We start from the raw sequence: 13,582 nt of genomic DNA on the forward strand, positions 1-13,582 counted from the left end.
GTTTTTGTGCAACATGTTGTGAGGATCCCACAGCCCCTGTGCGTGTTTCGACTTTCTGTCATAGTAGGTCAATGCTGTTTCTATAGTATGTTAGTAGAGGACTGCTGCCATAACTTTGCCGATATCGGGACATTTTTTATGAGCTATATGCTTTAATATGCACAAAAATGAGAAGGACAGATTAGGAAAAGTGGTTGGCTTAGAACAAAAGCCACATTGACTAAAGTAACAACATTGACGAAATGGACACAAACCGATGTCTCTGGTCTCAAAGTCCTGTGTTGTCTCACACCCATCCACCCTGTCCTACTCCCTACAAAGAATCTGGTGAAACTAAATTGTCACCAAATGTTAATGTAACTCCTAATCAATTTACCAGTAACACTACTGGTCTATAGCCTAATGATAACTCACCATTCAATGACATACAATAATAATGGTCACATCAGCTTAGTGAAAGTAGCTGAGGGTGAAATTTGTTTTGGCGATATTTATAGAGAATGTCAATATACTAGAATAAGAGCTAAAGATTAACCCTATTGTTTCATTCTGAGAGAATATGCATGTATTACATTTGATTGAAATCCACTTTATATATCACTCAAACCACAAATGTGAATTTCATGCGGGTGCTAGATAATAGGTTGGGGAATCGCCAAAGGCAGATGCATTCATTCTTTGGGAATCATGCAAATCTTTTTTTGTGTGTCCTTTCGGTTTATCCCATGAGTTCAGGGACGCCACAGTGGATCATTGTCCGCATGTTGATTTGGCACAGTTTTTACGCGGGATGCCCTTCCTGACGCAACCCTCCCAAATTTCTACCGGGCTTAGACCAGCACTGCACACCTGCCCAGAGACACTTCGACATGTAGCCGGTGCTGGGGATCGAACCACTGACCCTGTGGTGCATGGACAACTGCCCTACCAACTGAGCTACAGCCGCCCCTTCCAAGAACACTTTTCCATGAAAAAATTCAAAATCTTTACAAACGTTAATTCAAGTTAAGACAGTGTGGACCCAGGGGCTCGACCAACTAACAGGTCAGCCGCTCTAAAGCATGTGGCAGGCGGATTTCTTCAGTTAGAGAGAAGGGTCTGAGGGAGTGACACCGCAGGTAGGATAATTATACTTTCGAAAAAATTCAAAAACAGACTAATGCCTTATTGATTGTTTGTTCTTTTGACAAACAATATATATATATATATATATATATATATATATATATATATATATATATATATATATATATATATATATATATATATATATATATATATATATATATATATATATATATATATATATATATATATATATATATATATATATATATATAACACCTTACCATTAAAACGATTTATCTAATAAAATCAATTAAACTTACAGGACATTATAATGAGATTGTGCTTTCAAATATACTGTCAAATATAAAATATACTTCAAATATAAACTAAACCATGTCTATATCGGTGTTTGGCAGACACAGGAGAAGATTCCTGTTTAATGATGTTTTTAAAAATACATAAATGTTTCTCCAAGCTTTAAATTTTCCTTTTAAGATTGATCACAGAAAGATACACGTTTCTGTTGCCAGATGAAAGTGGATCACAAGTGGAAGAACTTTTGAGAAGTTAAAAGTTTTTGATCGATTTCAATATAACCTGATATCTTCCAAAAGAGAAAAAAAAATTTTCACAAAAAAAAGACATTAACTCTCCTCCTTCCTTGACTTCACACACAGATTCTTTTCCTTCCTGTCTGTGATTAATATTTTTCATCAGAAATGAGACCCAGTGCAAACAGAAGAGGTAGATTCTGACTCTTGCACCTCATAAGCTGTCACGCTACCACATCATTCATTACTATCTGTAAACTTACCGTTTTATTTATGCTTTTTCTTCTTGACAGACTCTGCATCCTTTCGGTCTCCTTCTTGTTTAGATCCCAGGTAATGCTGCTGTGATTGCTGTAAATCTTAGTGATTATGTTTAAGGGCAGATTGAGGCTTATCCGCAGGCAGGATCCGGTTTGAATGGCAACGGCAGAGAAAGGCAAAGCATTGGTCCTGGAATCGTCCTCCCCGCAATAAGTTTTGTTTCTCATCAGTGCCGTGATATTGTAGAGATGTTGTAGAGGATGGTCATCGGCCCTTAAGGATGTCGCAAAGACTGACAGAAATAAAAAAAGAGTCTGACATGACACATTGAGATACAGAACATTCAGTGAATTGTGTTTAATGTTAATGTTAGGGTTAATGCAAAGTCCACCAGCCTTAAACTAAAAAGCTGCTGTTCATTTATTCCAGGACTCTAGCAGACTGAAAAAAAATCACTATTATCACTATTACTTAATGTGATTATAGTTTGTAACTGATGACAGCACTGCAATATAAAAAAATAAAGAGCAAACATCAGCTAAAACATTAAGTCCGGCTGGTTTCTTTAAAAAGAATTTGACTCTGATCATCAAATAGCCACAACAATAACACTACATTTTGGTTTTAATATTAAAATATAATTTTTTTTCAAATATCATGACATAATAATTGCTGATGTGGGTTAACCACCTTTTACCAATAGTTATCTTTGATCCTTATTTTTTTTATGTATTTCTGTACACGTTTTGCGGAGTACTTTTACTTTTGTACCTTGGGTAAAATGCAGATAATCTGCAGTGCAAGTGGTACTTGCAGTATATAGCTTATATAGGCCAATAACTGTACTTTTACTTGAACACCACCTCTGGACTCAGTGTATCACATTTTGCTGTGTGGCTACAGACTGCTTAGAGTGGCCGTGCTGACCTTTTTCATAAGACCACCAGTGCTAATGCTTTGGCGGATCAAGGTATTTAACAGCAACACACCAAGAACTGAGCTTTCAAACAGACCTGACCTTAGGAAGTGTTAAGAGGGAAAAAAAAACAAAAAACGGAGGCAACCAGGCATCATCACTGTCGGAAAGAATAAGATAGCAAATAAAGTATGAAGTAATCTACGTTTTTTCATTAATTATTTAGCTGTTTCCTGTAGAAATGAACTTCTCATTTCTCCCAGCATCACACAGATTCTTTTTTTCAGACATGTCTTCAAAGAGGGGAAACTTTGCAGGGAAACAGCCATTTCTGAGAGACGAGACACAAACCTATGTAATCATATGGTCCTATTCTCCCCAATCTACAATCACAAGCTCCAACTTACACAACCAGTTACCAAAGTATATGTACGTACAGACCTACACACAAACACAATCCATGTTGACACAGATAAAGACAGAAGCACAAATGTGTATACACACACACACACACAGACACTGATGCAATGAAACAGCAACAACTGAAGCAGCGCTCTGATGATAATTACTGTAGCTGTACTGTGGATGCCTGGAGAAAGTGTTTGTGGACTACAGATGAGAGAAGAGCTAGTGAGGTAGCATCATGCCATGACCAGACAGGCAGCAGAAGAGTTTCTTCAAAGTTTGTCACACCAAAGCAGGGTCTCGACATATTGGTCAGATAAGATAAATCAGATAAGATGACAGAGTGCAGCAAAACGGACAAACAACTCACCTGTAGCTGTGAATTTAGAATTATACCTGTAATAACTAAGTGGAATAAGTAACTGAAGTTTACCAAAACTTTATTCCAATGATTAAACAATCTCGTTGCAGAGTGGTTCACAAATAGCAGCAGCAGAGTCAGAAATTTGCAGCATTTACAGTATCAAGATTGTGAAAATGCTCACTGCACACACCAATATTCTGTTTACTACTCAGGTCACATCAAGAGTTGATGAACACGTGATGCATAGATGCAAATACCCAATTGATGCTATTAGGGGACATTAAGAAGAGTGTGTCGGCTGTGAGTAATTCAAACAGCAAGCAATTATTCAGAACATCTGAAATCAGAAAGAGGCTCCTAGATAAGTTCAAACTGTCCCTGCTATCTGTACAATGTCCCCACTGACCCTTACAAATGTCAAACCTGCTGTCACTGTCCAAATGCCAATTTAATTTCTTTGATTTTTTGCAGCTAAACATGGAGGTATACAAATAAACATTAATGGGTACAAAAGAACAAGAACAAGAACAAGCAGTCACACAATGCAAACATATATTTGAAAGGTTTCCTCTCTTATGAATTGGTTCTATTGTTGTTCAGAAAGTCTATTCATTTTTTTTTACCAAGCTGATTTTATTTTGGTTCTGCAGCAACTCGTACCAGGGAACAGCTAGTAAATTGTGTAACACATTTCAATTAAATTTATGAATGTTTTCTCATCACAGCGGCAGAGGCAAATCCTAGTATGTACAGGCTTGAAGGCACAATGAATCAGTGTTCATTTCCTCAACGATAACTACGATGAAAAGTATTTCTTGATGGCCTATTGTTCACTACTTAAACCAAATTAAAAAGTACGCTTTGAAAGTGAAAACTGCGATGAACAGATGAAATTCATTCTGCTGCAAATAAAAACAAATACAAAATATGGATGAATGGACATGAAGTAATTACTATCTGTGTGACCTGTTGCACCGCCAATCATAAAAATCATCTTACATTCAATAATGTCTTGTCTTTATCATCTCAGAAAGAATTAGAACATGTAAACAAAGCTGAGAAAAACTCTGAAAATGCACACAGCGCAAAACCATTGATGAAGAGTTTAGAGATAGTAATGTAATAGTAATTTAAATAATTCCAGGATTGATGTCAGCAATCACCCATCTTCATCTTCTCCTGGATGTTTGCTAAAGAAATAGGTTGATAAAGAAATATACCACAAAAAAAGCAGGAAGTAACACAAATTTCAAGGTTTAAAAACGTACATTAGACAATAATTAGCGTGTTTAATACTCTATTATTAGCATAACTGGGACAAATATTAAAGTATTTGGTAAAGTTTTTTTTTTTAAAGCCTCTTTTTAAAGTTCTAATTGTAGTTGTCTGTGGCACAATTGTGGAGTTACCAAACTCTGATGAATTCAGTGAACATAGTTTCCCAGAGTGAACATGTTTTTATGCAGGGTAAAATTCACACATCAATAATGGAAAAGAATCTAATTCATACCTGAATTTGTGGCTAATTAGCATGCTGTGATGTGATGTGTCACATAATTTCATCCACATCTCCCCTCTGACTAATATCCAATTGATTTCAGTTCATGTGCCAATACTTACACACACCCTAAAGGTGACATTTGCTAACATTTTGTTCTATGGCTCTCCACGACTCAGCTATCAGTGCTGTTGATCAGAACTGTTTTACAGAAGCAGCAGTTTTTCACTGCAACTCGACTGGCTGACATGGTTGAGGTAGGTATTACTCTCATTGTTTTACTCCTACTTTAAAGCTTGCTAGGACCAGATTGAGGTTCTGGGGTGCCCAGGAAGTAACTGTGCTGGTAACAGTTTGGATCTATCAGATTTATTTTAAATGTTCATGTACAGTATGATTCCCGCATTTACTTGAAAAAAGAAAACATATAGTTCATAAACTTATTGATGACACATTACAGCTAGAGGAGTCCTAATTGTTTTTATTGATAAAAATGCAAACATGTTGAAAAATACACATTGACAAACAAAAAACAGCCTTTAAAATGTTATTGTAGAAACTCTGATCATTGTTAAGTCAAACTACCAGATGGAAATAGCCTTTAAATCATTGTGGCCAAATTCCACTGCACGGATTTTGCTGGAGATAATGAAGCTGTTGCTGGAGGAATTACAAATGTATTTATAGGTAAAAATGTCAAGATTGTGGGAAACCGGATTTAGATTAACAATAATAAGCATTTAAAAGTTTGTTACAGAAAGTTTGGACACTCTTGTGAAAGTGGAAATAGTTTTAAGAAACTGTTTCAAAACAAGGGTCAATGTGAAGTACTTTTTCGTAGTAATAAGACAGACAATACTGTTGAGGTGGTGAGATGGAATTGAGAGAAAGTCAGAAGGATTTCAGAATTTCAGTTCCTGTTTACATAAAAGGTAGATTCACTGAGAGCCCACCTCTCTTCTTCAACAGCACCCTGATCACACCACTAGTTACACACACTCACATCTGGAAGTCGAAGACCACTAAGCAGTTGGTGTTAAAGAAATAGCCATGAATTGGAAGATTGAAAGAGAATATTTTTATTACATTTTACAAAACTGGTCTATCTGCAGCAGCATTCCTCTGTCTGCCCACACGTAGCAGATTACATAAATGGTTTCAATGCTCCAGCCCACTCAGAGGTTTAGTGGGCAGTGCAAAAGTGAAAGAATTAGAAATGTATGTATTTTCTAATTGACCTTTGCTTCTCACATTCAGCAACACATTTTTTTGACGGCTCACAGCCAGTCTTCTGTGGACTCAGTTCGTTTGGTGACATTCTGTATCAGTGATTTAAAATTGCTGTTAATGCAGCCAGAAGGGAATGATCATTTATAGGAAAAAAGTACGATTGTGGAGGCAGAATTGAAATCCATTTTTCTTGGCTTTATGTCCTGTCTCGTACAGCTGAGGGAAACAATTGCATTCCCTTACATTGACATAGCACAAGAATAAAACCAAATAAAGTTTTTTTTTAACCATATTTTATGCACAGCAGGTACAAATGTTCCTTTATCATCAAAAAACAACAACAATGGTCATGGAATTGATATAAAGAAAGTTATAGTAAAATAATTACAAACGTTTGCACCCCCCTTGATAAACCCTCCAGGTAAAATAACATTAATATGTAATTTAAGACAAAACACCAAAATTTAAAAATAAATAAAAAATGACAACACTGAATGCTTGATGAGAGGTACCAGGTGTGTTAAACTGGGCTTGCACTTTAAATCTGCAAGTGGGTAGATCTCAAGGGGCAACCTGAAGCATTTTTACCCGGAGCAAAAAAAACAATAGGATCAGGAAAACAGCTTTCAGAAGATCTCAAAATGAATTTAGTAAGCATTCATAAAGCTGGGGAATATAAATATATAAGAATACAATTTTAAACGGTTTAGGGACCAGTACCAAAGGTAAAGGCCATAATCCCTGTGAGCTACGTAAGATTCCTAATCAAACAGCAGGTGACCTGACAAACTCCACATCTCCACAGTCTGCACAAGTCTGGAGTTTTTAAGAAAAGCACACAGGAAGCATTGCTTTCTTCTAGACATACAGCAGCACACATGGAGAAAGTTCAGGAGCATTTAAAAAACCAAATGAGTTCTGGAACAAGATTATGTGGTCTGATGAGAATGGAGAGGCAGCGGATCCTTTAAGAAGACACCCATCCAAAGAATAGAAACTTCCTTTTTATACCCTCCTTGAGCCTTTTTGGTATTTCTGATTAAGGAACATGTCCACTTGCTGAATGTACATTAAATATTATGTAAATAAAACTATTATGTTCAGTTTTTTTGACATTTCATAGTAAAGAGATCAACAACAATTACAATTTGTCATTTAGCAGAAACTTGTATCCATACAATCGACCAGCAAATAGCAGACACTAGGGACAACTGTAGGGTTCAGTGTTTTGCTTAGGGGACACTTCAGCATGTAGCCAGGGGGATCGGTAGTCGAGCCACTGACCCTGTGGTTCGTGAACGACTCCCCCACCAACTGAGCTACAGCCCCCAGCGACTAAAACGTTGTAGTTGTTTGTTAACCCAATAAAGGGGTTTTAGCTCCTGAAAGTGAATTAGATTGAGCTCCAAGACTACAAGGTGATGCAGAAATTTAATGTATGGATTCTCCACAGGCTGCATAATGTACCATAATACCAAAGAAAGATGTGTCAAGCACTTGGAAATACTGAATTCATAGTTGTTACACCTGGTTTGTAAGTATCATTACCAACAAATCACAATAGTTAGTACTTTGATTTAGTACTTCATTTTATTATCTGTCACATCAGTTGTCTCTTACTCTCCGTGCACCTGTAACCCAGGTTTCATAAATAACACCCAATAGACAACAAAATTCAACAATCACAGGTCAGGGTAACAACTCACACAAAATGTTCAGCCACTGAATGGAATCACAAAGAAATGACAAAAACACAGACATGCCAAACACATTTATTTTCCAGTGTAAGAAGGAATCAGTTTTCTATTCAGCTTGCAGAGCTGATGGTAGCGGTCGATAACAACAACAAAAAAAAAGCGCACACACACGCACACACAAACAACCCCCCCCATACACTCGATACTCAATTGTAAAACGGCCTCCTCCTCTTCAAGTATCTTCTCGACTTCTCTCATCCTCACCAACTCCCTCTTTGCCATCCTCTGACCTCTTCTTCTGCCTTTTTCACTTAATAAGGAAGCTAAGAGACGAAGTAAAAACAAAGCAAACAGTAGGAATAGAGAGGATATAAATAAAGTGTTTTTTTGGCTTGTATTGCTCAACACATTTTGGAAAGAGACCCTAAAATATCTTGCTTTAATTTCTATGAGCATGTAATAAAACGGCCAAATGCTTGCAGAAGATATATTTGCATTTATAAGATAAGAAAGGAAACAAGTGATGATAGTATATGCAATTCAAGATTATTTATATTGCACTAAACTAGTTAAAAAAAAAAAAAAAACTGTACTGGCTTGTTGCACATTGTTTGCATGATTCATATGCAACAATACTTCTCAGTTCCTTCAGGAATATGTAATGTTGTAATTGCAAAAATTACTTCCCAACCCAATCCCTAATAATTTTCGTTGTAATCTTGCAATTTGAAAGCACATTTAAAACAATGTGACAAAATCAGCCATAGGCTGCAACAATAACAAAAGGTCAGCAAAATCCTGGAGGGACTGGCTTATATAGAATATGCAGACTCAAATAATATCTTACTTTGTAAGAATTTGGAAGGCATTTTCCAGACGTCCTTCAGGCTTTTATTTTTGTTTTAATAACAATCAGCTACATTATTGCTCTACAACTCATGCCTCACAATGAATAATGATTGTCCTCTTCCTTTCTTTTGCATGGTTGAATTGCTTAGCTACGAGGCAAATAGAGCAGACTTATCAACGCCGTCCGACCTTACAAAATGTAGTTTCGTCAGTGTGGGCAATTTTTAAATATTTCACTCTTGCACCACATTACTGGAAAATTATTGGAAGGTAGAAACATATTTGGCAATTACAGACCTATAAAATAAAGTGTTAGCTGGTTCATACCACAGCTTAACTCACCAGCTATTAGTTTAACTAATAAACTTCAAGCCCTCCACTGAACTGGCGCACATTTAATAAGTTTCTTCTTTGAGCTGCAGGTCACAACAGGGTTCAAGCACCCGTCACAATATATTATGTGCCCTGGTGAAGAGCACTCATCATCTTCAATCTCCTTTAGCTCTAGGGGTGAGTTTCCGCACCTAGAGGCATCCGCTGTTGTGCTCTAATATCCTACAGCTGCTCCTGTGGCAACAAATTGGACCCAGCCTGTGCAGACTAGTAAAATTCTTTTCTGTCACACATTAAATCTTTGTTATGTAGTGGTGACCTTTAGCTCAAAGAGGGGCCAAATTGCTGCTGTTATGGCTTAATAGGCAGCAGCATTCAAGTGTCCAAACACATTCACTCCATACAGTGCACAGAAAATACTTGTGATGATCCATGATTTCTAATAATCAGGGCACCTTCAGGTAGTAGGAATGTGACTGTATTGTATATCGAGTGAACTGCAAAACATCAAAACCATGTTATGACTCAGCAAAGTCAGACTGCAAACCTCTGTAGAAGTTTCAGCTGTAAGATTGGCCTCGTTGTTTTTCCAGTTGAATAAATTAAAATCATGGGATTAATGGGAAAAGAAGAATTTTTTTCTTTGTCTTTGCAATAATTTTGCAATGATTTTATCTTAACTTCAGTGTGTTTTTAAATATCTATTGTGTTAGCTGCACGTATTTGTATGGGGGTAGCTTATGATTGCTATAGTTACCTGTAGGGGTATCCATGGTACTTGGATCTGAAAATGGAGAGCAGGAAGCTGAAGAAAAACACCACTAGGCCAAGGCCAACCAGGCAGATGACTGCAAAGAGACACATGCAGAATGTCATCAGCATAAAGTGCCGGATAAAATGGCGGAATAAAAATATAAAATACAAAATAAAAAAACAAAAACTGTAACACAGATTTTTAAAGCTGAAGTTACTATAACTACACTTTATGTGTTTAGGCTTACATGTTTTTTTTTTTAATTTTGCAAGCCCTGTATACACCCTGATATGTGCATAATAATTATTAGACAATGGCCTGTGAGAATATTTGATTCTTGGCTAACGGCATCAATTTAAATTATTTCATGCACATCATAACCACTGATGCAACTCTGTGTTTGATCTCTGTTCAAATTGAATGTGCCTGCAGGGTTTAGCCAGAGCGCACACACACACACACACACACACCCTCTCCTTTTCATGTTGGGGGTAGACACTCAAACATATGCATATTAGCACCTACACAGGCCTACATATAAACAGTTGAGTGATTAAAAAAATGTCCTAAAATGCTAGTAAAAATGGGATCTGGAACATTGCCTGGTGCTCACTGTCATGCAAAAACGCTTTAATAGTTGCTTTTATTTGGACAATCCCTCAATGTCTGTGCCACTTCCTCTTTCTCATTGTCAACTCTGCTGTGTTGCAGAAAATTGTGTTTACAGCTATTATCATCTTATTTCCTCAGTGGCTATTCTAAAGTAAAATATACAAAACCATGATATTTGCGGGAGAACTTTGTGTGTGTGTGTGTGTGTGTGTGTGTGTGTGTGTGTTTGTGTGTGTGTGTGTTGGGGGGTGTGTACGAGTGTATTCACACGCCCTCATGTAACAGCTAATCCTTGAGAAGCACTGTGTTAAATTAAACTGTCACCATCGCCTGATATTGTTAATCAGGGATTACGATGAGGACCTCTCCTGGAGACTAAACATTGAGATATCCATGTGCATATGTGGAAGAGAGAAAAAGGGAGAGAGAGGGAGAGAGAGGGAGAGAGAGAGGCCATGTCAGAACAAAGGATTTGCCTGTGAAAATCTAAGAGAGATTCAGTGTCAATTTCAGTATACACAGTGTCATTCATCTTCAGGGCTTCAGTATTTTATATTCTGAGTGTGTGTCTGTGTGTGTGTGTGTGTGTGTGTGTCCAACCAGCCACAACATTAATGCCACCTGTTGACGTTGTGGTAAAAGTCTAGGTACCCTGTGTACCTAGATTTTTCCCATGCTGAAGTCCACCACAACATTGAAACTACCAATTGTATTTAATGTTGTGGCTTATCATTGTATGTATTGTGACCTACTGGCTACTTAATTATTAAGTATTCCCTTTTATTGTATGTATTTTTTTTTGCAATGGCCAGGTCTTGGCAATTAAGCATGCATTTAATTTCATAAGGACAAATTACTGGCAGGACACCCCCAACTGAGAAGGAACAGAAGATAGCTGCAGGAAAGGCCTAACAAAGCATCACCAGAGAAGACACCTAGCATCGGGTGATGTTAATGTTGTTTTTGCTTAACAGAAATCATTATTTCCATTTTTCCTTTCATACCTTATGAACAAAAATAGTTTTTATATTAATACATCAAGGTTGATGTAAAATTAAATAACCTATGTACATAAATTTTTTAAGGTAATGGGCCTGGTAGATCAGTGGGTACAGCATTGGTTTGGGATGCAGAAGGCCACGGGTTTGAATCCTGCCCCACCAGGTGTGGCCCCACCCAGCCACACCTGGGTACACTTATGTATTTTATTTTTGCAACGTTTGTCATTTTATCACACATACACATACTTCTGATAACATGGTTATTGACCAGAACTGTATTTGTAGTTTAACAACTGTAAACTGGTGAAATGTGAAATGTGTCACTCTCAGGTAACCTTAACCTAATCAAATATTACTAGAAAATTGATATGGGTCATTTTTGGCCCATGTTGTGCTTTAGAAGCATCGTGATAAAAAACGTTTTTTTGTTGAAAAGGTAAGGAAAAAATTAAATAAGGCTGTATGATGATAAAAACAAGTTCATTGAGGCATACCTAGAACACAGAACAATGAATTTAATTTAATTGCAATGATATAGAGAATAAAAACTCAGACTGCTCACTTTTGACCCATGTTGTGCATTGACACATACATGCACTTCACATATTTAGATCTATGACCTTGTCCTACTGGCATGGTTAAATCATTAAGTTAAGTTTATCTCCTTACCAGGACAAATATGAAAAGATACAATGAAGCTAAATAGTTTAATAATAGTTTCTTTGTTTAGTGGCTGGGTGCAAGAGAGATTAAGAGCACCTATCAATCGATACAATCAGAAATGTACTGTCTCATCCACTGCTTTTTATTCCATTTACCAAAAGGATTTAGTCGTCTTACTCATGAAAGAACAATCAAGCAAACCAAAACCACTGGCGGAACACCTCAAAGTTAATTACATTATTGCAAAAGAATAGGACGGATGCTTTATTCTTATCATCGTGCACATATACATATTGAACATACATGTCACAATGAAATTCATTCTCCGCATAGAAGCCGCATCCCAGAGACGCTAAACCTTACGTAAGCAAGGATGACGCAAGGTTCAAGGCCTTACCAACTTAAAAATACCTATTCTCCATTTTCACTTGAAAAGAATTTGTTATATGTTGAACATATTGTTGAAATATGTTATAAAGATTCTGAGAATCTGCAGAAAACTAGAGTACGTAAAAGGACAAGGCTAAAAACCAATGCTGAATGGCTATGATATTCTAGCTCTCAAGTGTCCACATCATTAATATACAACTATGATTCTAAATTGGAAATGAATGAGTAAGTAACAACTCTAAAATCCACTGCCATGGCTTGTTCATCTTTTTGCCTGGTTTTCTAAGTTTTTTTGGTGTGTTTTTGTGAGACAAAGAGACGCAACTGTAGCTCAGTTGGTGAGGCAGTTGTCACAGACCACAGGCTCAGTGGTTTGCTACCCAGCCCCTCTTGGCTATGGCAAGACACTGAATCCCAAGTTGCTCCGGTGGTTCAGGTGAGCACCTTGTATGGACTGTAAGCACGCGTTTGTGAATGAGAAGCTACATTGTAAAGTGCTTTGGATAGAAGTGCTATATAAGCAGCCCTTTACCATAAGCAGCCATTTACAAGCAACTGGGGTGGTTTATCCTGAGAGACTCTACAAGAAACACTAGAGGAGAAATATGTTTTTAAGAAAGTCCAGCTTAAAGCCGCAATAACAAGCATTTGGTAGTTAGGTGCGATTCGTCTCTGCCTGCAGTTGCTGAGTGTGATGTGTGATGTTGTAAATACCAGTCAGGGTTTAAATGTCACTGATGCATAAAGAATGTTGTCTTTAACATGAGGGCTACTCATGAACTCTGGTTGAAAGACTAACCTACAATTACACTTGTAGCAAGACTACAAAACACTGCTAACATTGCATTGCATGTTTTTACTCGGTTCTTCTATTATTACTTTATTACTTGTTATTTCCTAGTTCTTTTTTAAAAATATACATTTTGTGAACATCATTTCATTTGCATGAATGTATCACAAAAAAACCTTCTCTCATTGGATTATTCGTGA

General features: G+C 37.0%; 1 protein-coding gene across 1 annotated transcript in view; it reads right to left on the reverse strand.

Moving 5' to 3' along the window:
- Positions 1-8,049: 8,049 nt before the first annotated feature.
- Positions 8,050-13,582, reverse strand: part of tusc3 (tumor suppressor candidate 3) — a 79,005-nt gene continuing 73,472 nt past the window's right edge. Inside the window, exons 9-10 of the mRNA XM_067498079.1 lie at positions 9,930-10,020; positions 8,050-8,313 (exon numbers count right to left, since the gene is read on the reverse strand). Coding sequence (XP_067354180.1) covers positions 8,298-8,313; positions 9,930-10,020 — 107 coding nt within the window. The 3' untranslated portion in view covers positions 8,050-8,297. The remainder of the gene's footprint in view (positions 8,314-9,929; positions 10,021-13,582) is intronic.

The sequence above is a fragment of the Channa argus genome, chromosome 3 (genome assembly GCF_033026475.1).
Source record: "Channa argus isolate prfri chromosome 3, Channa argus male v1.0, whole genome shotgun sequence".
Classification (NCBI taxonomy): Eukaryota; Metazoa; Chordata; class Actinopteri; order Anabantiformes; family Channidae; genus Channa; species Channa argus.